Source organism: Xyrauchen texanus, chromosome 7, assembly GCF_025860055.1.
Source record: "Xyrauchen texanus isolate HMW12.3.18 chromosome 7, RBS_HiC_50CHRs, whole genome shotgun sequence".
NCBI lineage: Eukaryota > Metazoa > Chordata > Actinopteri > Cypriniformes > Catostomidae > Xyrauchen > Xyrauchen texanus.
Window position 1 is genome coordinate 46,677,419 of NC_068282.1, and position 27,999 is coordinate 46,705,417.

The 27,999-nt window shown below is 37.6% G+C and overlaps 1 protein-coding gene across 1 annotated transcript; it reads left to right on the forward strand.

Moving 5' to 3' along the window:
* The first annotated feature begins 1,376 nt into the window (after window positions 1–1,376).
* Window positions 1,377–27,883, forward strand: slc25a12 (solute carrier family 25 member 12). The gene is made up of 18 exons (XM_052130193.1): window positions 1,377–1,452; window positions 4,340–4,393; window positions 7,988–8,133; window positions 8,801–8,916; window positions 9,342–9,481; window positions 11,655–11,801; window positions 14,180–14,318; window positions 17,075–17,168; window positions 17,260–17,344; window positions 18,249–18,333; window positions 18,745–18,903; window positions 19,035–19,087; window positions 19,294–19,374; window positions 19,451–19,591; window positions 19,775–19,913; window positions 23,400–23,558; window positions 23,720–23,810; window positions 26,961–27,883. Exons 1-18 carry the CDS (start codon window positions 1,441–1,443, stop codon window positions 27,166–27,168), a joined length of 2,049 nt encoding a protein of 682 aa, XP_051986153.1. The 5' UTR covers window positions 1,377–1,440; the 3' UTR covers window positions 27,169–27,883.
* Window positions 27,884–27,999: the final 116 nt, after the last annotated feature.

Below are 27,999 nucleotides of genomic sequence, written 5' to 3' on the forward strand. Positions count from 1 at the left end.
ATGCAAGGGTCCGTCTGATGCAATTTAAGATTTTGAATAGATTATACTGGACACCGTCTAGATTGTACAGACTTGGTCTTAAAGTCACACCCACCTGCTGGCGATGCCAATCAGAAGACGGGGACACATAACATGTTTTTTGTAGATGTGTTAAGATACAGGAATTTTGGTTGAAGATTCAATGATTTATGTGTGATGTGTTGGACACACAATTTTCATTTTGCCCAAACTCTGCATTTTGGGTGATGGGGAGGTCATTCATTTTGGGGATAGCCACTTGAAAGGTTGGGCCCTGGCAGGAGTTATGGTTGCCAGGCGAATCATTCTCAGGGGTTGGAAGACGGCTGGGGCACCCTCGTTTCGGGAGTGGTGCAGGAAGATGGGTGAGGTTGCGGCATTCAAGGAGGCGATTTATATAAGGTTGGGTAAGTGGGATGATATTTAGAATTTTTGGTGGGTTCTCGGGGAGGGGCAGTGGAGAGGGATTTTTGATTTTACATTTTTAGTTTGATGTATATGTGCACTCTTGTTTTTTTTTTTTTAAATATATGTTTTTAGTTTGTTTTAAAAATATATATATATATAATTGTAAGTGACCACTGTAATGCGTGTTTGTGTCGGGTGGGGTGTTCGGGGGGAGGGGTTTAATTTATATAACTGATTTATTTATTTATGTTGTCTTTATTGGTTATAGTGGATGGAATCAATAAAAATTTTAATAACAGGCAAGTAGCATTCAGCTCATGTGATCACAATATGGAGGCCGCCATTAGGAGACCCTCTCCTTTAGAGTCTGTAGAGTCTTTATCTTGTGTGTGGTCATGGTTTTATAAACATGTTTCAAAAGACTATTTATTTCTTTAGGAGTAAAACTTTTAAATGAGGAAAAAATTACTGACTGCACCTGTTTTTAGCAATGATTTCAGCAGAGCATTTTACTGTGATAGTATCAAATTGTAATGCCACTGTGTTTCGTTATATTACACTATATGTGCAATGGCATTTAGATAGTATTCCAAGACAGAAAATATGGTATTTCCATATATTGTAGTGTAAAAAAAAAGTTTCACAGTAGAAATTTGGCCAGCATTGTTTCAGGAATGAGTATGGAAAGTGCTTTATTTAAATTCACATTTATTTATTTATTTGATGAATGAATAATCTGCTCTTATTTTCTTATTTTGTTTATTTAATTAACAAGCACTTATTACAATATCAATGTTAAACTGATCAAAGCAAAAGAGAACAGCTTGAATAATGTATGCACACATTTACTGAATCATATAAGTGAAAGTGAAAAAAACAAAACAAAAAAAAAAAACTTTCATTTTCAGCTGGACCAAGTCCGGACCTTGTGACATCACCAATGCTCTCTCGCGCCCTCTCTTTGGCCACGCGCCTGCGCGCTCCCCACCATCGCACGTGACGTCAGAGAGCAGCATGGCGGCCAAGGTGACTCCCGCGACACATCGTTTGACTTAAATTTTTTTATTGCTTTTGACTATCATTTACAGTGTGTGATTATTAGAGGCACAGAGTCTCAAAACGATTTTTCAGATGTACAGAGAACGCTGACGTATGGTTTAACGAACCGACCAGCGCGAGCATCACTGAGCTTATCAGTATGCCGATACTGTTATTGAATGCAGTGTGTGAGAGGACCATACATTCATAAACACACTTATCATTGTTTTCTAATGAGCGTTAGTTAGGTCTACAACAGTCTCGTATGTTGTCAGAGATGTGCTTTTGTTTAGAAACTGTAGTCAGGCGTACGGGGAACATGCTATGTGGCTCATTGTATTCTACAGGGACTGACCTTATGTGACTATGTGGTTTTATGTTTGTTTGTAATAATGCTTAGCTTATTTACAGGGATTATTTAGGCTATTTAGTGCATGCTGCCTTCTTTAAAATGTGGTTTTCTTTGTTTGGCAAATATTCTGTTGGAAATTTGGTGCCAGAAATGCTCATTGTTGAATGTGCCCTTAAACTGCCGGCGTCACTAAATATTTACTGGTAAATGTAGTTTAGATGGTTAGAAAAGGAATTTTCTGACTAACAGTTGTTAAGGTTCTAATGTTGTCATTTTTGCTTTAGATGTCAAGTTATATCGTAGTTACAGGTTGATACGTGAGTTTAAAGCATATACAGTTGAAGTCAGAATTTACATACACTTGGTGTATGTAAGTCATTGAAACACATTTTTAACCACTTCACAGATTTCATATTAGCAAACTTTTGGCAAGTCGTTTAGGACATCTACTTTGTGCATGACCCAAGTATTTTTTTCAACAATTGTTTCCAGACAGATTGTTTCACTTTTAAATGACTGTATCACAATTCCAGTGTGTCAGAAGTTTACATACACTAAGTTAACTGTGCCTTTAAGCAGATTAGAAAATACCAGAAAATGGTGTCAAGCCTATAGACAATAAGCCAATTAGCTTCTGATAGGAGATGTAGTGAATTGGAGATGTACCTCTGGATGTACAGGTCCTTCTAAAAAAATTAGCATATTGTGATAAAGTTCATTATTTTCCATAATGTAATGATAAAAATTAAACTTTCATATATTTTAGATTCATTGCACACCAACTGAAATATTTCAGGTCTTTTATTGTTTTAATACTGATGATTTTGGCATACAGCTCATGAAAACCCAAAATTCCTAGGTCTACCTTCAAATTCAGTGCCTCTTTGCTTGACATCTTGGGAAAACCAAATGAAATCAGCAAGACCTCAGAAAAGAATTGTGGACCTCCAGAAAAGTGCAATCAGTCCCAGAACAACAGCAAAGGACCTTGTGAAGATGCTGGAGGAAACAGGTAGACAAGTATCTATATCCATAGTAAAACAAGTCCTATATCGACAACCTGAATGACTGCTCATCCAGGAAGAAGCTCCTGCTACAAAACTGCCATAAAAAAGCCAGACTACATTTTGCAAGTGCACATGGGAACAAAGATCTTACTTTTTGGAGAAATGTTCCCTGGTCTGATGAAATGAAAATTTAACTGTTTGGCCATAATGACCACTGTTATGTTTGGAGGAAAAAGGGTGAGGCTTGCAAGCTGAAGAACATCATCCCAACCGTGAAGCATGGGGTTCACAGCATCATGTTGTGGGGGTCCTTTGCTGCAAAAGGAACTGGTGCACTTCACAAAATAGATGGCATCGTGAGGAAAGAAATTATGTGGATATATTGAAGCAACATCTCAAGACATCAGCCAGGAACTTAAAGCTCGGTCACAAATGCGTTTTCCAAATGGACAATGACACCAAGAATACCTCCAAAGTTGGGGCAAAATGGCTTAAGGACAACAAAGTAAAGGTATTGGAGTGGCCATCACAAAGCCCTGACCTCAATCTGATGGAAAATTTGTGGTCAGAAATGAAAAAGCGTGTGTGAGCAAGGAGGCCTACAAACCTGACTCAGTTACGCCAGTTCTGTCTGGAGGAATGGGCCAAATTTCCAGCAACCTATTGTGAGAAGCTTGTGGAATGCTACCCAAAATGTTTGACCCAAGTTAAACAATTTAAAGGCAATGCTACCAAATATTAACTAAGTGTATGTGATGAAAGAAATAAAAGACAAAATAAATAATTCTCTCTACTATTATACTGACATTTCACATTCTTTTTTTAATCCCTTTTTCTCCCCAATTTGGCATGCCCAATTCCCACTGCTTAATAGGTCCTCATGGTGGCACGGTTACTCACCTCAATCAGGGTGGCGAAGGACAAGTCTCAGTTGCCCCCGCTTCTGAGACAGTCAGTTCACGCATCATATCATGTGGCTCGCTGTGCTGACACCGTGGAGACTCGCAGCATGTGGAGTCTCATGCTATTCTCCGCGATCCACACACAACTTGCCATGCACCCCACTTAGAGCGAGATCCACTAATCGTGACCACGAGGAGGTTACCCCATGTGACTCTACCCTCCCTTGTAACCGGGCCATTTTGGTTGCTTAGGAGACCTGGCTGAAGTCACTCGGCACACCCTGGATTCAAACTCGCGACTCCAGGGGTAGCAGTCAGAGTCAATACTAGCTGAGCTACACAGGGACATTTCACATTCTTAAAATAAAGTAGTGATCCTAACTAACCTAAGACAGGCAATGTATTATACGATTAAATGTCAGGAATTGTGAAAGACTGTTTAAATGTATTTGGGTAAGGTGTATGTAAACTTCTGACTTCGACTGTTGTACATTGAAGAAGATATCATGGTGCTGAATTTATGTGGAGGTGACCCTCATTACAGGTGATTTGGATGTTTGGCTTCATAGTCCAGCTCTCAAAAACTTTATTCAGTTTCTGTTGTCGTTTTACAGGTGCAGTCAACCAAAAGGGCTGACCCGAATGAGCTGAAGGTCATCTTTCAAAAGGTAAGACAACGCCACAAATCCTTAATCTAAAAGCCTTATTTTAGCATAATATCAGGTTATGGTGGTTTGTTTTGTTGTTTTAAATATAGTGAATCTCATTGAGCAGCTTTGAACTTGAACTAAGAGTCTCTTGTGCAACATTAGAATTAAAATTGGATCAACATGTCATGACATTAAGTCTGTCGTTCCTTAGTCACTCTGCTTCCTTTGTTGTCATGCTTTTGTCTGTGAGTTTAGGGCATTTACTAAAGAACATTAAGTACTCTTAAACATGCCAAGAAAACTACAGGCACATTATGACAGGTTTAAGAATCTCCACGTTGTAAAGAACACTATACCATATAAAGTACGAAACCTTGGCAGAGTCTGGATGCTCATGTGAAAGTAAACGTAGTTTGTTTGCTATGCATTATTAAAACAATAATAAATACGTCTCTGTCCTTAAATGTCTTCCAGGGCTTTTTGTAGTGACTTCTGCAGATTTTGTGTGCCTATCAGCTGAGAGTTGTTGTTTCTTCGGCCGTGTTGGGCGCTTTGGTGTCTGGTAACACGGTGTCTTGCTTGATGTGGCTCTATTAATAGGACTAAAGCATGTAAGATGGATATTTGAAGGAGGAACACATGAATGTCAAGGCAATAGATGGACGAGTGAAGAATGTAATGAAAAGGTCAGAGGATATCTCTGTTTAGCCCTTTACCACCAGCGTTTATCTCTAGCTTAGCTGTTGCTCATTTTCTACTGCCTTCACATCAGATTTAGGTGGATAGTTGACAAATAACATGGACAAGAACCAAGATTTTAAGTTTCATTTTATATAAATTTATTAGGGAAATTCTTATATTTTTTATAACTGGGCATAGTGCTGTCAAAAGTACCGTTACTTCTGCACTATGTCGGTACAAAATCAAAAAGATGTAACGATCCCAGTGTTTCTGTAGTACCGGTAGTACCGAGCACCGACTCTATCTGGTACCAGCTAGTAGTATGACTGACACACGCCACCTTAAATGCTCACAGGCGTACTTTGTTACTTCTTGTACACTGAAATGGACAATTAATCAAATTAAAATCGTGACATGTCCTAGTGTGATTTAATAAACCGCTAAAGGCTGCAATTTTACTGTGGGTGAGCTGCGTACTTTAAATCCGACCACTCATCCACTGGAAACTCCATCAGTGCAAGTGTAACACCATGTGGACTGCCTATTGTAGCGTTTCCCCGCTCATTTTTCTCTTGTCTTAACATTTGAGAATATGGCGTTTGAGAAATTAATTTATTTATTTTATGCACATTAGTTGAAATGTTATATTTTTTTTAACAGCCAGGAATGTTCTTTGCAATAATATAATGCGGTATGGTGTATTAATTGTGCCCCCTTGTGGATTAAGGAAACAAAATCAATTTAAAAATCAGGTGATTTTTAAATTTGAATATTATTCGAATTTTGAAAACATTTAAGGTAAAAATTCTTGATTTCTTAAGTTGATTTTCTCCCCAATTTGGAATGCCCAATTCCCAATGCGCTCTAGGTCCTTGTGGTGACGTAGTGACTCGCCTTAAAGGGGACCTATTATGCAAAATTAACTTTTACATTGTGTTTGAACATATATGTGTTGGCAGTGTGTGTACACAACCACCCTATAATGATAAAAATCCACCAATGTTTTTTAGCACTGTCTCAGAACAAGCCGTTAACAGATTATGTACAAAGTGACGACACTTTGTACAGGCCCTGCCCACAACTTTTGACTGAAAGCGTTTAAACACGCTCCTCCCACTGGGCCACATGGGAGCTGTAGGCCCCTCTGCTTCAGTCCCTAATAAGCCTGTGCGTTGATGGGTCGGCAACCTTTTTGACATGGAGTGCCATTTTTTTTATTTTATTGGTCTATGGCTGTTCCGACCCGTTGAAAAATCTGTTTGTAGATTTTGAAACTGACACAAGTGAATGTCAAGATAATTGGCCAAGCGAACATGGTTATCGCCTGATGCTGTTAATTGCTAAATATTGGTCGATGTATCAGCCCATCACTATTTTAAAGTGTACTTTACTGTTCAGGCGCATGTCCTCATATTGTTGCTATCCGATTACATTGTCTAGGGCTGGCCGATTAAATTATTTAATCAGATGTCACCAGATATAATAAAAAGTTGCCCATCTGCCAAATGTGGGTAGTCTATATAATGTGCACGGCAGGTCATTTTGCCCACCACTTTGACAAACTAACAGTAAGATGTCTCATGAAGCATGAAAATATATGCTGTTAGACACAGCCGTGCACTTGATAAAACACACTTTGTTATTTTTTGAAGAACAGAAGAAAGAGAAGCCATCGATGCGCTGTTTGTTCATAGGCATGCAGCCTCTAGAACATGTGCATATAAAGAGTTCTCCTCCTTTTCTTTTTCAGTCGTATGAAAACTGTTTGCAAGAATATTGTCATCTATGAGAATGCTGCAAATGACCTAAAACCATCTCAGGAGGTGCTTGAAGTTTATCTTGCTTTATTTCCACGGAGCAGTTTGTGCTTAACATGCATTGTATGCGCAACTCTGCAAGTTCACTTTATTGCCTATACATGTGTATACAACAAAGTTCACCTTTTTTTATTTCAATTCTAATTGCTATTATTATTATTATGAATCTGTTTACAAAATAATTGTCTTTAGATCTTAATTTGTATTTGTAATTTTCCAGCTGTTGTAGATGGTTGTTCTGTTTGTTTTTTTACCACTTTCTTATTTTAATTGCTTTTTCATTTAGTTTGAAGTGCAGTTTAAATTTAGAGATGTCTTTTTGGAGTTTTTTTGTGTTTCAATAAGTTAATACATTTTTTAAAGCAAAATCAATGAAGCAAGAATATTCATTGATCCCTCAGCCGGGGAGTTGACGATGTAATTGGATATCACAAGGTTTTTTTATTTTTATTAATTAATTTTTTTATATATCTTGAACACATTTCTTGCATTTCACCCAGCCCTAGTGTTTCAATTAATACCTCACCATGACGTGCATTTTCAAAATATTTTTAAGTATGATTGACTGTGACAGTAGTTCACCTAAAACAGAAAACTCAACGTAGAAGTAGACAGTTCACACTAATCTTGCTTTTGCGCCCCTTGCCGCAATGTTGAGAATGCAACGCGTACATCCGTTGTGTTATGAATTGCAGTCTGACACATTTCAGAACACAACAACGTGTGAAATCGAGCTAGCATTCACGTACTTGCGTAGAGTATGTTTCGGCCCTTAACCCAGCGCTGCGAGCGCTCCTTGATCAAAAGCGCACGTACAAGCCGTCAGTCACTCAAAATGAGGAAAAAAAGCGATCTTTAAGTTTCCCGTTATTTGTGTAGTTTTTCTCTCTATTTAATTTTCCTTTTGGCCTTTTTACAAGATCAGCTAATTTCTATCACGTGATTGTCTGTTCAGTCTTGATCAGTGTAATAAGTACCAATGCCATAGATTAAAAGATCGATCTTTTGGCTTTAACAGTTGATATCGCGATCGTTCAAATGAAGATTCAGATTCAGTCGTTTTTTTTACCCAATCCAAGTAAACGCTGTAATTGCTTTTATTGTTTTCTCTCAGTATGCCAGTGTGGTGGAGAAGGATGGAGAGCGGTACATGACACCCATTGATTTCGTGCAGAGGTATTTGGGTCTCCACACGCAGCTCCACTACAACCCGAAAACTGTGCAACTGCTCGCTGGAGTTGCCGACACCACAAAAGATGGGTGAGATTGAGTATTCTGTCTCTGTCTGTGTCATTGAAAGCTTGTCACGAGACTGCAGTTAACATGTAAATGTGACTCGTGTGGTATATTGGACATTTTCTGAAGCCATAAGATAGCTTTGTGTGAGAAACAGACCAATTTATATAGTTTGTCACCACTGCTAAAGCTCTGAAGTTACAAGTCAAAGTAACGTTAATCATATTTAGGGCTGGGTATCGATACAGATTTCCTGATTAGATCCGATTACAATTCACAAGCAGTCAATTAAGATTTTGATACAATTTGATTCAATTCTAAATTCATTTGGGTATATTTAAGTTATAATGTTAATTTTTCTTACATGTGAAAGAAATTATCTCTCAGCTAATACTGAAAATAATACAGGGAACCTTCTAATTTTCAAAATAGACAACAGGGCCTAAAGTCTATACATGTACCCTGCCCTAATGATATTGACATCATGTTTGATTTAAGAGTGACATATTTGATTAGAGAGATATGGGGACATGAGTGGGAGCAAATAAAGGCACAATTAACATTTTTGTGTAAACTAACCCTTTAATAATGTAATAAATGTAATTGTAAATAAGAGTAATTAATACAACAATAAGGTTGTGGCTGTCTGAGTATATGTGTCAGTTTTTCAATTCTTCCGTTCTGTGTCCAGGCTGATCTCATTCCAGGAGTTTCTGGCGTTTGAGTCTGTGCTGTGTGTGCCAGATGCTCTCTTCATTGTGGCCTTCCAGCTGTTTGACAAGACCGGCACTGGTGACGTGTCTTTTGGTAAGAGAGAGACGGTGTGTGTGTGTGTGTGTGTGTGTGTGTGTGTGTGTGTGTGTGTGTGTGTGTGTTGAAAGAATGCCTGAACAGTTTAAAAGATTTATCCTTCTATAATGACCTACACTCATATACTTTGATTTACATCAGCACTTCTACTGCACATTTACATGTTTGGACAAATGACACATAAATACATACTACACATGACTTGCATTCAGACGCTTACTCAAACACTGTTTTATTTCCATAAACAGAGTCAGCTGATCGTACTGTATTTATGATAAACAAGCAGTTTAACCTTGAACACAGGTTCATTTGTTCACAGACACGTTCAAGGGTTCAGAAGAGCTTTGAACACTCTCACTAATGCTGCAATACCTGTTATGTGCCACTGGAGTGTAAATCTGTCCGTTTGTGTGTGTTTACAGAGAACGTGCGTGATATTTTCAGTCAGACAACTGTGCACCATCACATTCCTTTTAACTGGGACTGTGAGTTCATCCGCTTGCATTTTGGCAATGGCAGAAACAAACGCCTCAGCTACTTGGAGTTCACTCAATTCCTGCAGGTAATATACACACATTTAAAGGGGCCAATACCAGAGTTGCCTAAGACTTATAATGACATGGAAATACTCTATTCTCCATTTCCACAAGCAAAAGTGCAATAATATGGGTGTTACTGGGATTTTATAATTATCCATTTTTATCAAGCTACTGCTTTAAATTAGTGGACATCATTTTAAACATCTTTAAAACATACTATTTATTTATTTTTAAAAAATTAATAATAAATAATTTGTCTATGACCATTTCATTATTTGCCATTATTAGTGGTGCTTTTGTATTAGCATTGGCCTGTATTGGAAACAGATCATCTCAGATACTGAAAATATTATATCATCTCATCTTTGGGCCAAGATCTTTCTGTCTTTGTTTAAAAAGTACTTAATAGTCAGCCATTTATTCTACTATATTGTAATATACAGATGCCGTATTTCATGTGTACTTCTCCATCTTATAACAACTTTTTCGTTTTTCACAAGCACGAGCGAAAAAGCATTAGATGTCTTTGGTGATTTCTGCACTGTCACTGATTTCTTAAAGACTTTTGATGCCTTTTACCCTTGTGTTTTATTTACACTTTACATATGTCAGGAGAGCAGCTCTGGTGTATGTATCTCTCATACTGTACGGCTCACTGATCACTTGATCAATGGTGTATTTGCAATCAAATTTTAATCTTTAATGACAGATATCATATCCAGGTAAACAAAAGACATGGTTTCCACCTGCGTACATTAACAATACCGCTGACAAGCTGAGGTAAAATTTAGTTCAATTTATATTGATTTATAAGATGTTGATGTTGCATGCTAGAATCCTAGAGTGATCAGCAGGTCTGCTTTGAACAATCAACTTCTTCTGGTCAATAGTTGTTATAACATCATAAACCAAATGCAATCTTTATATAATCCCTTTTTCAAAGATATAAAATCAATCCTCAGTCTTGTCCGACGGGCCGTATTCAACGGTACAGAGGGCCGTATGCAGCCCGCGGGGCCGCCAGTTGCCCATCCCTGCTCTACAACAATGAGAGGAAATCACTTGCATATGCAACCAAATTTGTGCTATACAACTATATTATATATATTTGGCAACTGGCTGGGAAATGTTTACATGTATACAGTAATTGTGTAGTATAGTGGTGAAGTATTCAGCAGAGAGCTCATTTCACTGTGTGTTGAGAGTAAAAGTTGTTCCGTGTAATGTGTCTCCAAAGACAACATTCAAGTGACTCAGTTGACACTGAATAATGTCTCTTTTAATACTCTTTCTGTTCCTTAGTTGTTGATCAAATTTTCTTTTTAAATATAATCAGGCATAGCACAAATGAGATAAAGCCATTCGAGTCTCACTTGTTAACGTGCTCATTTACAGCTCTTTACAGAAATGCAGGATTTTCTTAAACGGTTAGTTCACCCAAAATGAAATGCCTCTCATACCTTTAAGCCATCCCAGATGTGTAACATTTTTATAAACACATTTAGCTCTTTTTGTCCATAAAATGAATGTGAACAGGTGCCATTAGACTCCTGGCTTTTTGACGATTCAAAAGGTATATTTCAGCAGCATAAATGACTTTGTGTAAAAAATAAATAGATTATAAAAACTTTATTAACTTAAATCGATCTCTGCTACCAGTTGACGCATTAGTGACGTAAGCACAATGGCAAGTTCTTGTGAGAAGTCGGAAGCGCATGCTTTGTTTACAACAGAAGAATGAATGTCATGCGAGAGTTAGGTCATTTCAAACAGAAATACAGCGCTGGATGAAAGCAACTATTTAAAGTTAAAAACATTTTAGTTATCGATTTGTTTCTTACGCCAACCTATCGGTTTGCTTCAGAAGACATTAATTGATCGACTGGAGTCGTGTGGATTACTTTTATGCTGCCTAAATATGCCTTTTAGTCCATCAAACAGCCATTAGCCTGATGGCATCCATTCACTTGCATTGTATGGACATACAAAGCTGAAATGTGCTTATAAAAACATAAATGAAATATACCAATATGAATCGAATCGGAATTGAATCGAGAGCTTGTGAATCAGAATCAAATCGAATTGGGAAATCTGTATCAATACCCAGCCCTACATATATCAGTGCTCTCTTGTCTTTTATCAAAAATCAAACCTCTGATTTCTATGCTTGTTTTTGCTCTTGCTGTGTTGTCACAGGAGCTGCAGTTGGAACATGCTCGACAGGCATTCGCACAGAAAGACAAGGTCAAGATTGGCGTAATTTCTGCCTTGGACTTCAGTGACATCATGTCCACCATCAGACATCATATGCTCACACCTTTCGTGGAGGAAAACCTGGTCTCTGTAAGCATGCAACTCCTTTTATTGTTGTTTTGGATATAGTTTGTTGCTCTGTTAGTGTTAAGCCTTAAAGGCATACCTTGAATCTTTAGTGACCCGGGACCTCATGCCACCTCCTTTTCTGCATCCATTTTTTAGTATTCCTCAACCTTTCTTTTATGAATCATATTGTTTATAACTATAAAACCAATTGCCAAAACAAATAATAATAATTGTTTAATTACCAAAAGCATATAGGGCCTTAAGTGACCCGAGATATGTAAAAGTGTCGCAGTATATTTTTCCACATCTATAAGTCATATTTTTATGATTATTTTATATCTATTTAAGTGTAATATTGCAGGATATTTATTTGTTATGGGAAAAATCAGTGCCATATTCATACAAATTACCACTATACAGGTGAAACTCGAAAAATTAGAATATCGTGCAAAAGTTCATTAATTTCAGTAATTCAACTTAAAAGGTGAAACTAATATATTATATAGACTCATTACAAGCAAAGTAAGATATTTCAAGCCTTTATTTGATATAATTTTGATGATTATGGCTTACAGCTTATGAAAACCCCAAATTCAGAATCTCAGAAAATTAGAATATTGTGAAAAGGTTCAGTATTGTTGGCTCAAAGTGTCACACTCTAATCAGCTAAACACCTGCAAAGGGTTCCTGAGCCTTTAAATGGTCTCTCAGTCTGGTTCAGTTGAATTCACAATCATGGGGAAGACTGCTGACCTGACAGTTGTGCAGAAAACCATCATTGACACCCTCCACAAGGAGGGAAAGCCTCAAAAGGTAATTGCAAAAGAAGTTGGATGTTCTCAAAGAGCTGTATCAAAGCACATTAATAGAAAGTTAAGTGGAAGGGAAAAGTGTGGAAGAAAAAGGTGCACAAGCAGCAGGGATGACCGTAGCCTGGAGAGGATTGTCAGGAAAAGGCCATTCAAATGTGTGGGGAGCTTCACAAGGAGTGGACTGAGGCTGGAGTTACTGCATCAAGAGCCACCACACACAGACGGGTCCTGGACATGGGCTTCAAATGTCAAACGTCTTACCTGGGCTAAAGAAAAAAGAACTGGTCTGTTGCTCAGTGGTCCAAAGTCCTCTTTTCTGATGAGAGCAAATTTTGCATCTCATTTGGAAACCAAGGTCCCAGAGTCTGGAGGAAGAATGGAGAGGCACACAATCCAAGATGCTTGAAGTCCAGTGTGAAGTTTCCACAGTCTGTGTTGGTTTGGGGAGCCATGTCATCGGCTGGTGTTGGTCCACTGTGCTTCATTAAGTCCAGAGTCAACGCAGCCGTCTACCGGGACATTTTAGAGCACTTCGTGCTTCCTTCAGCAGACAAGCTTTATGGAGATGCTGACTTCATTTTCCAGCAGGACTTGGCACCTGCCCACACTGCCAAAAGTACCAAAACCTGTTTCAATGATCATGGTATTACTGTGCTTGATTAGCCAGCAAACTCGCCTGACCTGAACCCCATAGAGAATCTATGGGGCATTGCCAAGAGAAAGATGAGAGACATGAGACCAAACAATGCAGAAGAGCTGAAGGCCGCTATTGAAGCATCTTGGTCTTCCATAACACCTCAGCAGTGCCACAGGCTGGTAGCATCCATGCCACGCCGCATTGAGGCAGTAATTAATGCAAAAGGGGCCCAAAACAAGTACTGAGTACATATGCATGATTATACTTTTCAGAGGGCCGACATTTCTGTATTTAAAATCCTTTTTTTTTTATTGATTTCATGTAATATTCTAATTTTCTGAGATTCTGAATTTGGGGTTTTCATAAGCTGTAAGCCATAATCATCAAAATTATATCAAATAAAGGCTTGAAATATCTTACTTTGCTTGTAATGAGTATATATAATATATTAGTTTCACCTTTTAAGTTGAATTACTGAAATTAATGAACTTTTGCACGATATTCTAATTTTTCGAGTTTCACCTGTATAATGTTGATTTGTTTTCACAATGGTGGTGAACACAAATGCTACAAATACTATTTGATGAAGAAGCAACATAGAAAAAAACTATAGGAAGTGTAACACATGAACCGTCTGATATGGCTATTGACATTTTGGTGTACTACTGCAATTCTGGTTTTGACTCAAAAAGTTTCCTTTTGAAAATGTATATAGCTCAAAAAATGTCTGCGTATTAAGTAATGAATCCCGCTCTATCATTTGTTGCATCATCTCTTTGATATATGAAAAATAAAACACCAACATATAACTGAATATATTCTGTTATTTTCTAATTGTCATAAAACTGCTTTGAAAGTTTTACGCTCTGGGCATTTTGTAGATCCATTTGTGATAGATATATGTGCCCATGGATTTAATGGTTAATGGTGTTTGTGTGTTAAATCTTTAGGCACCAGGGGGTGGTACCTCTCACATGGTGAGCTTCTCCTACTTCAATGCCTTCAATTCTCTCCTGAACAACATGGAACTGATCCGTAAAATCTACAGCACTCTTTCTGGAACTCGCAAGGATACACTTGTTACTAAAGGTGTGTACTGTACACTGTAATCTCGCAGTTTCTGTTCATGTCTGAGGAAAACTATGAATGGTAATCGTGGAATTGAATGATTCTGCTTCTGATTCCACTTAACAATGCCATTTACGATTCTTAGTAATTTTGAGGACGGATACAAACCAGTAAGTGGTCAGGGTTTAAACAATGTTCAAAACCATTTTTTTATTATTATTATAATGTAATACAATTATAAGTTTTACAACTTAAAATCATATTGTTTAAGATTGTAATGTAATAAAATACATTTATATTTTTTATGTTCCGTTTATGTTCCATTAATGTGACCTTAAAAAGGCATAACAATAGTAAATGCGCTGTCATTGTTTCTGTAATCAAACTACATTGGTCCCGCATTATGTTTGTTGTCATATGCAACCAAAAAGGACGACAATAGAAAGATCAGAATCAGAATGAGCTTTATTGCCAAGTATGCTTCCACATACAAGGAATTTGTCTTGGTGACAGAAGCTTCCAGTGCACAAACAATACAACAAGATAGCGATAATAATATTTTTTTTATTATAAAAAATACAAAGTGAATAGAAAATACACAAAAATACTCAATAAATGTAAGTATATAAAAATACAAATCTGTTATATATTGATGCAAGGAAATGTATGGCAGAAGAGGTAAGATATGTTGGATAAATGGATAATAATTGTTTAATGGGGCAGTTTTAACTGTTCATGAGATGGATAGCCTGAGGGAAAATTCTGTTCTTGTGCCTGACGGTTCTTGTGCTCAGTGCTCTGTAGCACCGGCCAGAAGGCGACTGTTCAAAAATGTAATGGGTTGGGTAAGTGGGCTCCAGAGTAAATTTACCAGCCCTTTTCCTCACTCTGGATGTGTACTGTTCTTGAAGGGAGGGCAGGGGTCAACCAATAATCCTTCCAGCATTCCTGTGGCCTATTATTGCGTTTGAATTTACTTGCCTTCCCCAGCCTTTCTTTATCAAGTTAGACATTCTCTTCAGCTGCAAGCTCACAACTCAACTACAGGTCCTTCTCAAAAAATTAGCATATTGTGATAAAGTTCATTATTTTCCATAATGTAATGATAAAAATTAAACTTTCATATATTTTAGATTCATGGCACACCAACTGAAATATTTCAGGTCTTTTATCGTTTTAATACTGATGATTTTGGCATACAGCTCATGAAAACCCAAAATTCCTATCTCAAAAAATTAGCATATCATGAAAAGGGTCTCTAAACGCACTATTAACCTAATCATCTGAATCAACTAATTAACTCTAAACACCTGCAAAAGATTCCTGAGGCTTTTAAAAACTCCCAGCCTGTTTCATTACTCAAAACCGCAATCATGGGTAAGACTGCCGACCTGACTGCTGTCCAGAAGGCCATCATTGACACCCTCAAGCAAGAGGGTAAGACACAGAAGGAAATTTCTGAACAAATAGGCTGTTCCCAGAGTGCTGTATCAAGGCACCTCAGTGGGAAGTCTGTGGGAAGGAAAAAGTGTGGCAAAAAACGCTGCACAATGAGAAGAGGTGACCGGACCCTGAGGAAGATTGTGGAGAAGGACCGATTCCAGACCTTGGGGACCTCGTGGAAGCAGTGGACTGAGTCTGGAGTAGAAACATCCAGAGCCACCGTGCACAGGCGTGTGCAGGAAATGGGCTACAGGTGCCGCATTCACCAGGTCAAGCCACTTTTGAACCAGTGGCTACAGAGAAGCAGCACTGGACTGTTGCTCAGTGGTCCAAAGTACTTTTTTCGGATGAAAGCAAATTTTGCATGTCATTCGAAATCAAGGTGCCAGAGTCTGGAGGAAGACTGGGGAGAAGGAAATGCCAAAATGCCTGAAGTCCAGTGTCAAGTACCCACAGTCAGTGATGGTCTGGGGTGCCATGTCAGCTGCTGGTGTTGGTCCACTGTGATTTATCAAGGGCAGGGTCAATGCAGCTAGCTATCAGGAGATTTTGGAGCACTTCATGCTTCCATCTGCTGAAAAGCTTTATGGAGATGAAGATTTCATTTTTCAGCACGACCTGGCACCTGCTCACAGTGCCAAAACCACTGGTAAATGGTTAACTGACCATGGTATTACTGTGCTCAATTGGCCTGCCAACTCTCCTGACCTTAACCCTATAGAGAATCTGTGGGATATTGTGAAGAGAAAGTTGAGAGACGCAAGACCCAACACTCTGGATGAGCTTAAGGCCGCTATCGAAGCATCCTGGGCCTCCATAACACCTCAGCAGTGCCACAGGCTGATTGCCTCCATGCCACGCCGCATTGAAGCAGTCATTTCTGCAAAAGGATTCCCGACCAAGTATTGAGTGCATAACTGAACATAATTATTTGAAGGTTGATTTTTTTTTTTTTTTTAAATTTTTTTTTTTATTAAAAACACTTCTTTTATTGGTCGGATGAAATATGCTAATTTTTTGAGATAGGAATTTTGGGTTTTCATGAGCTGTATGCCAAAATCATCAGTATTAAAACAATAAAAGACCTGAAATATTTCAGTTGGTGTGCAATGAATCTAAAATATATGAAAGTTTAATTTTTATTATTACATTATGGAAAATAATGACCTTTATCACAATATGCTAATTTTTTGAGAAGGACCTGTATAATATCATTTATTTTGTTGTTGTCTTGTATGTTTGGTAGCATCACAGTTGAATTGTGAGTCAAAGAACAGCTCTTGATTGAATTGTGCAGTATTATCTAATATTTTACTTTTTCACCCTGTATTTAGAGGAGTTTGTTCATGCTGCAAATAAGTTCGGTCAGATCACTCCTATGGAAATCGACATCCTGTTTCAGCTATCAGGACTGCACTCCCAAACGGGGTAATTCCCTTTTAATAAAATCAGTATGTCAACATATCCAGTGAGCAGCATTATCATCTAATTAGGTGTTTTTGTGGATTGTTATGTGTAGACGGTTAAATCTGGCTGATATTGAGAGGATAGCGCCGCTGGAGGAAGGAGCTCTGCCATATAATCTGGCTGAGGTGCAGAGACAGGTGAGTTTATCGGTCTATACTGACAGATAAGAGTCCTTAATGGGTCATTTAAATGCATATTACTGTCAGATAACCGTATACAGTTATCAGTTTTATCAGGGGCTTGTGTGCATTAATTAGTGCTGTTTTGCCTAGGCAAGTATTATTATTGCTATCGCTTATCCTTAAGATTTAGGGATTTGTACAAAATAAAATGTGTAAATAATATATGATTTAGAATAAAAGTGGCTCTGGGTTGTTAAGCTCCAGAAAGGACAAAAAAGCCCCCACTGTAAAAGTACTTTGCGAGCAGTGTTGAGTGTAATCCAATTACAAAATAATTAGTTACTGTAATCAAATTACCTTTTTAGTTTAAAAAAAAAAGTAGTGCATTTTATGCAGTACATTTTAAATTCTTATAATCAGATTACAGTTACTGACTTTAATTATGTTTATGTATGTTATAGGGTTATGCAAATATTTGTATATATTATTTATGAAGAATACATTAATTATGGCCCTGTAATGAGTCATCGTGAAGGAGAAATGTGAGGTGCCGAGTGTATGATTAGTGCATTAGAGACATAATTTTGAATTTGTTGAGTGGAAAAGTGTTTAGAAAATAAGTTACATTTAATTAGTAATGTGATTTCTTTTAAATTAAGTAATTAGTAAAGTAATCGGAATACTATTTTGAGAAATAATTAGTAAGCTGTAGTTGATTACTATTTTTACATAACTTACCCAACACTGATTGCGAGTTTGTTGGATGAATCGCTTCTGTTGTTCTCCTCATTTATTAGTCGCTTTGGATAAAACCATCTGCTAAATGAATAAATGCAAATGTAAAATCTTGATATTCTGAACGTTGTCATATCTCAAATATAGACTGATCAAAAAATATCATCTTTTACTCTCTTTGTAGCATTCACATGGGGAAGTATCTCGGCCTGTGTGGCTGCAGGCAGCTGAGTCGGCCTACAGGTTTGCCCTGGGCTCCATCGCTGGAGGTTCGACTTAACGCCGCCTTCATTTATCATATCAGTTTTATAGTGACTATATTCTATATTTTTGAAGCATTTTATTTTGTTCCTCAAGGCTACTTTTAATGTAAGTCAAGATGTCTTGCACCAAAAGTAGTCATAATTTAGTTTATCAATTTCATAACCAATTCTCTTAAACTTAACCTGAAACTTTAATATGTAAATGACATCTGTTACGATTGGATAACCTCCTTGCATGTGAAATGAGTTGCACTAGGGTTGAGCATTGAATAGGCAGTTATATGTTCACAACCATGATTATTTCTAGTTTAATAAATGGTTCAGATGGACTATTCTACAGTTATTTAAATCTAAAGGACACAATGCTTTGTTTGGATGAGTGTATGTATTTTAACCTGTGTTTGTGTGTGTTCATAGCTACGGGTGCCACAGCTGTGTATCCCATAGATCTGGTAAAGACTCGTATGCAGAACCAGCGCTCTACTGGCTCCTTTGTGGGAGAGCTCATGTACAAAAACAGTTTTGACTGTGCCAAGAAAGTCCTGCGATACGAGGGCGCCTTCGGCTTTTATAGAGGTAGAGTGTCATGAGCATCTTTGCTTCAGGAGAAAATCCAAAGCTTGTCTCAATCTCATTATCTGGTTTTCTCCATTATCTTCCTTTTCTTTGTTTCCGTGTGTGTGTGTTTGTGTGTGTTTTCCATGTAGGCTTGTTGCCCCAGCTTATCGGAGTGGCTCCAGAGAAAGCCATCAAGCTCACTGTGAGTGTCATTTAAGGGATGGTTCATCCAAAAATGAAAATCATCAGTTTACTCACCCTATAAACCTGTCTTTGTAACCTTTTTAACTTGGAACTTTTTGAACTTTTTGGATTTAATGACTATTTCTTGCTTACATGGAACACAAAAGGAGATGCTAGGCTAAATGACGGCCTCGGTCACTATGAAACTCTGTGTCTTGTTTGCAGGTCAATGACTTTGTAAGAGACAAATTTACCACGAAAGACAACACGATACCTTTGGTTGCTGAAATACTCGCTGGTGGTTGTGTGAGTATTATATTCTAAGATGAGCTGTTTGTGTTGTAATGCTGTACTTCATTGTAAAATCTCTGTCTCTCTTCAGGCTGGTGGATCGCAGGTTATTTTCACCAACCCTCTGGAAATCGTTAAGATTCGTCTCCAGGTTGCCGGGGAGATCACCACAGGTCCCAGAGTGAGCGCTCTCAATGTGGTCAGAGACCTCGGCTTCTTTGGCCTCTACAAGGTTTGGAAAGCTTCTGTCTTCTAAAAAGCCATTTTCATAGAGCCATATATGGAAACTTGCAAAATATTAATTTAATTGGATAGATGTATCTTTCATGTCGAAACCGAATTGACATTGTAAGTGTTGACTTCATAGATTGAAAATCTTTGCTCATACATAGTATTGTCTTTTTTTCCTCCATAGGGTGCCAAGGCTTGTTTCCTGCGTGATATCCCCTTCTCTGCCATCTATTTCCCAGTGTACGCTCATACAAAGACACAAATGGCAGATGAAGATGGGAGACTGGGGCCACTTCAGCTCCTCACAGCTGGTGCCATCGCAGGTAAGGAATTAACTCTAGTATATCTTTTATTTGATTGCCCCTGTCCTTTTTCAGAAAATAATTTTTGAAACTTCACACCCTGTCCAAAGTTGTACTTGTTTCTATCGCTAGCCTATCTCAGGTACAAATATCTTGAGGAAAATATTAGTGATGCACTGACATAAAGTGTTTAAAGTATTATAAAGTATTAGTGATATTTTGCCACTTACCGTATTTTGTCATCAATTCGATTTTTTACCTTGGAGTTATGCTTTTAAAAGGTACAAAAGCGTATGCACTGATCTTAGAATGATTTCCATCGAATATGGATTGGATCTATTAAACACATGACAGGCCAAAATGTTTAAGAGAACCACACTGAAAATGCTAAATACAAGATAAAAAGATACAACAAATGACTTCTGTACTTTAAAAAAAAATTTTACTGTTCAAAATAGCAGAACTCACATTTTACATGTATGTACTGTATATAATGGAACATTAAAAATGTATACTATGCATATGTTGGGAAATTCCACAAAGGTCAACAATATCATGGAAAACTAAAGTTTAATCCAAAGGAACAAAACCCCCTTTTAAATACTGTAAAATGGATAATGCCATCCAGGCCGCTAGAGGGCGCTACTTGCTCTCATGGCGCAGACTGAAGTGGTGAATGCTGAAACAAAGCCTTTTAAGGTTAAGTAATCATGCAAGGCCATATTGTGATTTCAGTCTTAATTCAATCAATCATGCAGCATTTTTTTTTGTTTTTTCTTTTTTCTCCCAATTTGGAATACCCAATTCCCAATGCGCTCTAAGTTCTCGTGGTGGCGTAGTGACGCCTCAATCTGGGTGACAGAGGACGAATCTCAGCTGCCTCTGCATCTGAAACCGTCAAACAGCACATATTATTAATTTGTTTGGGAATCGGTCCACTGGTAGTGCTTTGTTTTGTCTCTCCCTTTAGATAGAGTAGCAATGAAGGTTGCTGCAGTGCTTAATAGAAATACAGGAAACACAAAGTATTTTAGTGCGGTTTTCTGTCTGCATCACCGGAAGAATGAACGTCATAGAACCGTTAAAGAAACCTAACATCATGAGAAGCATTCGGTTTGAATTATAATGCGGTCATTACCAGAGAATTTGTAATGTGTTGGTGGTGTCTAATTAAAACATACTCGCACATCCACTGGAGATCTAAGAGTGGTCCCTTCGACCCGGTGGCATGAACGCTTCTATTGCTTCCATATTGCATCAATTAATTTTAAAAAAAGGGTACATGTTCAGTGACGTGGAAGAAATCTGCTTGGTCCCGCTCACCACACCAGAGCGCTGCTGTGTATTGTCTATTAGCTTTCAGGCCACGTGCAATGCTATCATCTTAAATATGCGTGATTACAGTTGGAAAGATGCTAACTTCGTATTCAAATGCCCAAAGTATACAAACAGTGTTGATCTATTAAACTTTTGCTTAAAAATAATGTGATTAAAGCAGTGAATCAACCTTTGCTCCAGTGGACACACAGTAATGAGACTATCGATGAACAGCAGGACTGCTAGCTAATAAGAGCCATTCTGTAAACACCTGTGACATTTTTGACTGTAGTCCTGCCGAGCCCCCTTGAGGACAACTGGAACGTGTAAAATTATTTTACAAGCTTACACAAACTGATAGAAAGGAGAAAAGCACCCACTAGAGTTTCCTGTGATGCTACAAATTTGACTGACCAAATAGAAAATGTACCCATATTTGATGCTTGGTGGGTGTTAATTTCGGAACCTGATGTAGCCTATAGGTAACTTTCGCAACTGTCATGTCTGTTTATGGCGGTTAATAAATATTACCATAAGAATGAGAATATAAATTAAATATAACATGTTCTTAGGAGTACCAACCCTTCTACATATCGTGTCTATTCTTGGTTTTAATTTGGTCAATAAATTGGCCTATATATACTGGGAGCCAATACCTTGGTGCATACCTAGAAAATATATATTCGTATTAGAATGTGAAAGTGCGTCATCATTATTATAATAACATTTGATCTTTTTAAAAATGTACAAATTCAACATTCTATCATTTAATATGTCATGAAATTGCATATATGATATGTCACTGTTTAAATTAATGTGTACAATTTACTAGTATTTATATAGGGTTTACATTAATTTATATAGCAAGCGCAAGAACAGTGGCAGTTGAGCCAGCAGTTTTGGTTCTGTGGACAATAACTTTTTGATCAACAGCTGTAATGCACATATAATCTCAGAGTCTGCATAAAGGCTATCACTTTTTTTTTTTTTTATAATTTCACATTATATTATTCAGAAAAACAAGTGGTAATATTTGTCTTTTTGTAAAATGTGCTTTGCCCATGTTCAGAGCTTTAAGGCGCAAATATTTATACTGGTCTGCTGAGCTTCTGAGTTTCTTGTACTGCTACTACTTCACATTCTCTTTCCACCATAAAGCAGATCCTCATCCGTTAATTTGCATGACTCCAACAAGAAACGAATACCAAGAGAGTAGCATTTGATAAGAATCAAATATTACAAGTATTGATACACTTGGCTTTGCTTGAAAGCATAAACTAATGACGCCATCATAGCTCATCACGCTCAACCTTGACAAGACATACACAACGTTCCACAGTGGACTTAATTGTAACTGCAAGATTTGGTGAGAGATTCAGAGGGAAAGTACTGTATAATTCAAGCAAATGCACAAACACACACAGCCCTACTTACTACAGCACTCATCCTTAACAGTTCCACTGTACAACTTATGAAATGTGAAAACAACAATCATGATAGGAATAGGTAACATTAAAGAGATTGAAAAGTCATGAGTCATAACGTTATAAATGTCGCAACTCATAAAATACAACAAGCACATGTGTTCATAAATTAGTGTTTTAACCATCTCAAATCACTCTGTGAAACTTTTCAAGATCTATGAACCATGTTAGGTTGTTTTGGGGATTGTTTTAATTGCCATGCTGCAAGTCTATGTTCACAGGTTCTGTTTGATTCATGAACTTATAAGCGAAAATAATCGCCCCCAAGTAACATACATTCATGTTTTTGTTGCTTTTTCGTTTATTGCAGAATATGGGAAATGGCATGTTGTTACTCACAGCAGATGATCCCAAATTAAAGCCAGTCCCAAAACAACGTAACAAGGTGCAGAGATGTTGAAATAGTCCTCACAGAGCGACATAAGTTTGGGTTTCACTCACAGAGACGCACTATGTGTATGCAAGCGCACTGTCGCTTGAGGCTACCCGAGTCTCTGCCTGAAGAAAGACACCACAGGCAGTCAGTGATTCTCAGCCATAAGCAAATAAACCGTAACAAATTATCTGCGAAAATTCTATTATCGGTGCAATAATAATAATATTTTGATTTTCAAGGTTTCGGCCAATAATATAACAGCCACCGATATATCATGCATCCCTACTATATTCTGCTAACACATTGATGTCTGTTGTCATTAATCTACAGGTATCCCAGCTGCATCACTCGTCACCCCTGCTGATGTTATCAAAACACGACTGCAGGTGGCTGCCCGTGCTGGCCAGACGACTTATACTGGAGTGATCGACTGTTTCAGGAAGATCATGGAGGAGGAGGGCTTCAGAGCATTATGGAAGGGAGCTGGAGGTGCTGCACGCACACACACACACACACACACACACACACACACACACACACACACACACACACACACACACACACAGGCACATTCAATCACAAATGAAATTGCACACATGCAGACTTCACTTGTCAGATTTACATTCACTCACAATCCTCTGTCTTTGTAGCTCGTGTGTTCAGGTCGTCTCCTCAGTTTGGTGTGACTCTGGTGACCTACGAGCTCCTTCAGCGATGGTTATACGTCGACTTTGGAGGACAGTAAGTGTTGATCATGTTAAAGACACTATTATAACTCTCCTTAGAGGACAGAATAAAAACATCCTACTCAAATAAATATGCTTTTAAAAACCAATTCATACAGCTCTAAATTCTGATTGCATAAGCAAAATTGCAGATGTACTCTGACCTTTGACCACACATCAATTTAATTCTTTATTAATGCACTTCTAATTTAATTATGTTTGCAAGGAATACCTATCTACTTTCTAAAATATGATAGCAATGCCTAATATAATGGTAGCAACAGCTAGTTACAGGCTAAATTGTGCAAGCAATGCTTAACAACATGCTAGCAACGCCTAGCTACATGCTAAAATATGCTAGCAGTGTCTAACAACATGCAAGCATTGCCTAGCTACATGCTAAAATATGCTAGCAGTGTCTAAGGGTGCATCTCATTCAGCTCCCTAGTTCAGTAGTCAGGGGACTGATCAGGGAGTCGGACATTTTAAGGGCTGTCTCAGTCGTGAAATCTTTCAAGTGCACTAAATAGTTAGTACCCTAAAAAATGTCACAATGCATCAGAAAACCAAGAAATTCTGAAGTCTCTCAAATCATTAGAAGATAAGAACAAGCATAAACATGATTTTAAAGCCTTATTTCTCTTTAAAAGAGATTCTGTTTGTAATGTCTTTCATCCATAATGACCATGAAAGGAAAAAACATTTTAAATATCAGTTATTAAAAGTAGGTTTAAAAAAAACACTCCTTTATATTTGTATTACTTTATTCAATGTCATTTATCTACGTTTGAATATCTTCAACAAAAATGAAAGATAGTGTCAGCATGGTGCTGATTAATAACAGCGGTGCGTGAATGCGTGAGCTCGTTATGTCGCAGGTAATTTAGTCATAAGTGTCCCAATGTTCAGTGGATGAACAACCTTGCCAGTGCCCGAATTCATGTTCACGATATACTGATTCACGAAATAGGGAGCTGATTGAGACACCCTAATATAATGCTAGCAACCCATAGCTATATGTTAAAATGTGCATGCAGTGCCTAACAACATGCTAGCAATGCCTAGCTACATGCTAAAATATGCTAGCAATGCATTATATAATGTTAGCAACCCCTAGCTATATGATAAAATGTCCTAGCAATGCCTAACATTATGGTAGCAACACCTAGCTGCATGCTTATATGTGCTAGCAACATTTGGCTATAAGCGGATACATGCTATCAATGCCTAATATAATGCTAGCAACCATTAGCAACATGGTTAAAAATGTCTAAACATCTAGTGGTTGATCAATACTGTTTTTTATTTTATTTTTTTATGCAGATGCATATGTCCAGAGAGCAGGGTGGCCAATAGGCTGATACAATGCTGATATTTCACACAATTTAATATAGTAAATAACATAATCATAAAATTATTAAAAAATAAATAAACTCTTATTTTGGACTTTTACTCAATTTCACACAAAACTATTACTTTGTAAAAAAAATAACGAAAAATAAAATTTTATTTTAAATGGTAGATAGCTGTTTCTTCTGTCTTCTTTTTAGTCATCACATTTTTGTCTTTTTTTTGCACAAATAAATTAATGTATTAGGAAGAAGGAAAAAACAGTACACACAGGAGTCCAGCAACCATGGATGGCTTGTGTGCATTAGTAATCGCATTTTCTCACAAAAGACTTAAAATAATTGTACATAGTGAATATGGCATTTACTTATAGCACACATGAAACGCTTTTCATTTGAATATGCACATGTGCTCATGCGGTTCCAGCAGGCAGCAATCTCCTAATGGGTTAAAGGCCTTGATCGCCTGCTTGAATTGTCTTGATTTGTGAATGAGATGACCTTTTGATCCTGAAGTTTTGATTCTGGCTGATAGAATACGTGCTTCATTAGAGAAGCGCTCGATGGTAATAAAATGCTGGATTTTCTAGAGGTTCGTGAATTACATCTGTTTAAAAGAGACATCCGCATATTTGCAGACGGTACATGATAGAAGTATGATATTTGCCTTTTTATCATTAGACAAGAAAGTTAAAAGTCACAGGGAACTGTTGAAAAGAGGCTGATAGAATATGCGCTTTAGAGGAAGAAATACGAGTGCCCACAGGTTGCTGGATTTGCTCAAGTTTTGGGAGTTATGTTTATTACATCTGTTTAAACGAGTTGTCAGCATATTTGCAGATGGTATATAATATTACTTTTATTGATATTTGCCTTTTTATCATTAGACAGAACAGTTAAAAGTTACAGGGAACTGTTGAGGAGAGAGTAAACACACAAGCACTTTAATATTAAGAGCTCATACATGCCTGTCACGGCTTTGATATGTTTTTGAGGGTGATTCTCGGCGCCCTCGCATCCTAAGAAACAAATTGGCCTAATTTATCGACCAATGCCAATAATTAAAACATTTGGAATCTCTACACATTTATCAGATGGATAGATAGCCTATGCTAGCATGGCACTAGATATTACTAGCACATTCTAGCTAGTTGCTAGTTGCTGATTTATCAGCCTCTGTGATATATCGGTTGACCACTACTAACAACATGATAGCAATGACTAGCTACATGTTAAAACATGCTAGCAATGCCTACCAACATACAAGCAACACTTAGCAAAATCCTGACAACACTTAGCAACTAGCTAGAACGTGCTAGTAACATCTAGTGACATGCTAGCATAGGCTATCTATCACTCTGATGGTTTATCTAGCTAGCTGTAACATTAAACTATTAAAACTAGTTTAAACTTTCAGACGGGGCTTTGTTTAGCCAACATCAAAGTTTGTATCTACAAACTACAAATCTATCTAGTTCTATGTTAAGTTGCTGTTATATACACTGTTAGGCCAAATACACAGATCTGACATTTTGACAAATGTGTTGTTGTTCCACTTGTTTACATTCATGCAAGATAAACCGACTGCATGTGCATCGAAACCTCGGCAGAAGTGCATTTTACAGAATTTGATTGTGTCTGAACTCTAATACAGTTTACTGTAGAAAGACTTTAATTTCCTTTTTTGTTTTATTATTGACTTGGTGTCGATGTACTGGTAATTATGACTGTGTACTGCTGGTACATTTTTGATTAAAAGTATCTGCTAAAAAAAAACTACATACTACAAATACTTCTAAAATCTTCTTCCTCTCCAGACGCCCTGCTGGTTCTGAACCAAGGCCTAAATCGCGGATCTCAGAGCTTCCTCCTGTCAGTTCTGAGCACGTTGGTGGCTATCGTCTGGCTGCTGCCACTTTTGCTGGGGTGGAGAACAAGTTCGGACTGCACCTGCCCAAGTTCAAATCCTCTGGGGTTGTGACCCTTCACTCCGAAACCCCCAAGGAACAAGCAACTTCATCATAAAAACATGCCCCGCCCACTCCGGCCTCATCCTCCAATGTCTGCATGCCTCCCTCCTGCTGTCTGGCCTACATTATTTTTCACTCCGTTTTTATTTTCTCCATTTGTTTTTCAGTTTTTAGGTGGGGGGACTAGGGGAGTTAACCTCATTTTCAGGGCCTTGTTAGTTTAACCCTCATCAGCACCTCAGATTTGATGAAGTACACTGGGTAAAGGTCGTAGATGGTGTGATTGCTAAAGCACATGGTTAAGCATTTTCTTTACCACACTGATCAAGTCCTAAAGTGGATAAAGTGAAATACTTAATAACAAGGGCTTAAGATATCTTCGTCAGCCACTGGCTAATACTGAACTTACAACCATGTGGCTGTAGTAAGAGTTAAAGTAATAATTCACCCAAAAATGAAAATTGGTTGACAGTTGTCATTTTTGGTTTAACTATTTCTTTAAAGAAACTCCTGAAAGAAAAGCTTAACACACATTCTTAGTTTTATGTTCCTCCCCGAAATATAAATATTTGCTGCTTTTGAGTTTTATTCTCATGTTTACTGATGTATTGATATGAGCGAAGCATGCTGTAGTGCTCTTCATTTGCTCATTTGGCTTTGCGTAGCTTGCACATGTACTGTATATACATGTACATCTCATGCACCGAGAGACATTTCTCTGCGTCATACTGATGGATGTACCAAGAAATAATGGTTGATTTGAAATATAGAAAATAATTTAAATGCATTTCATTCTTGTATTTTATGGAAATAAATCAATACAGTTCAATTTTATATTTAGTTTGCATACTTTTTATTGAGTTTTTACAGCAAATGAATAAAAGTG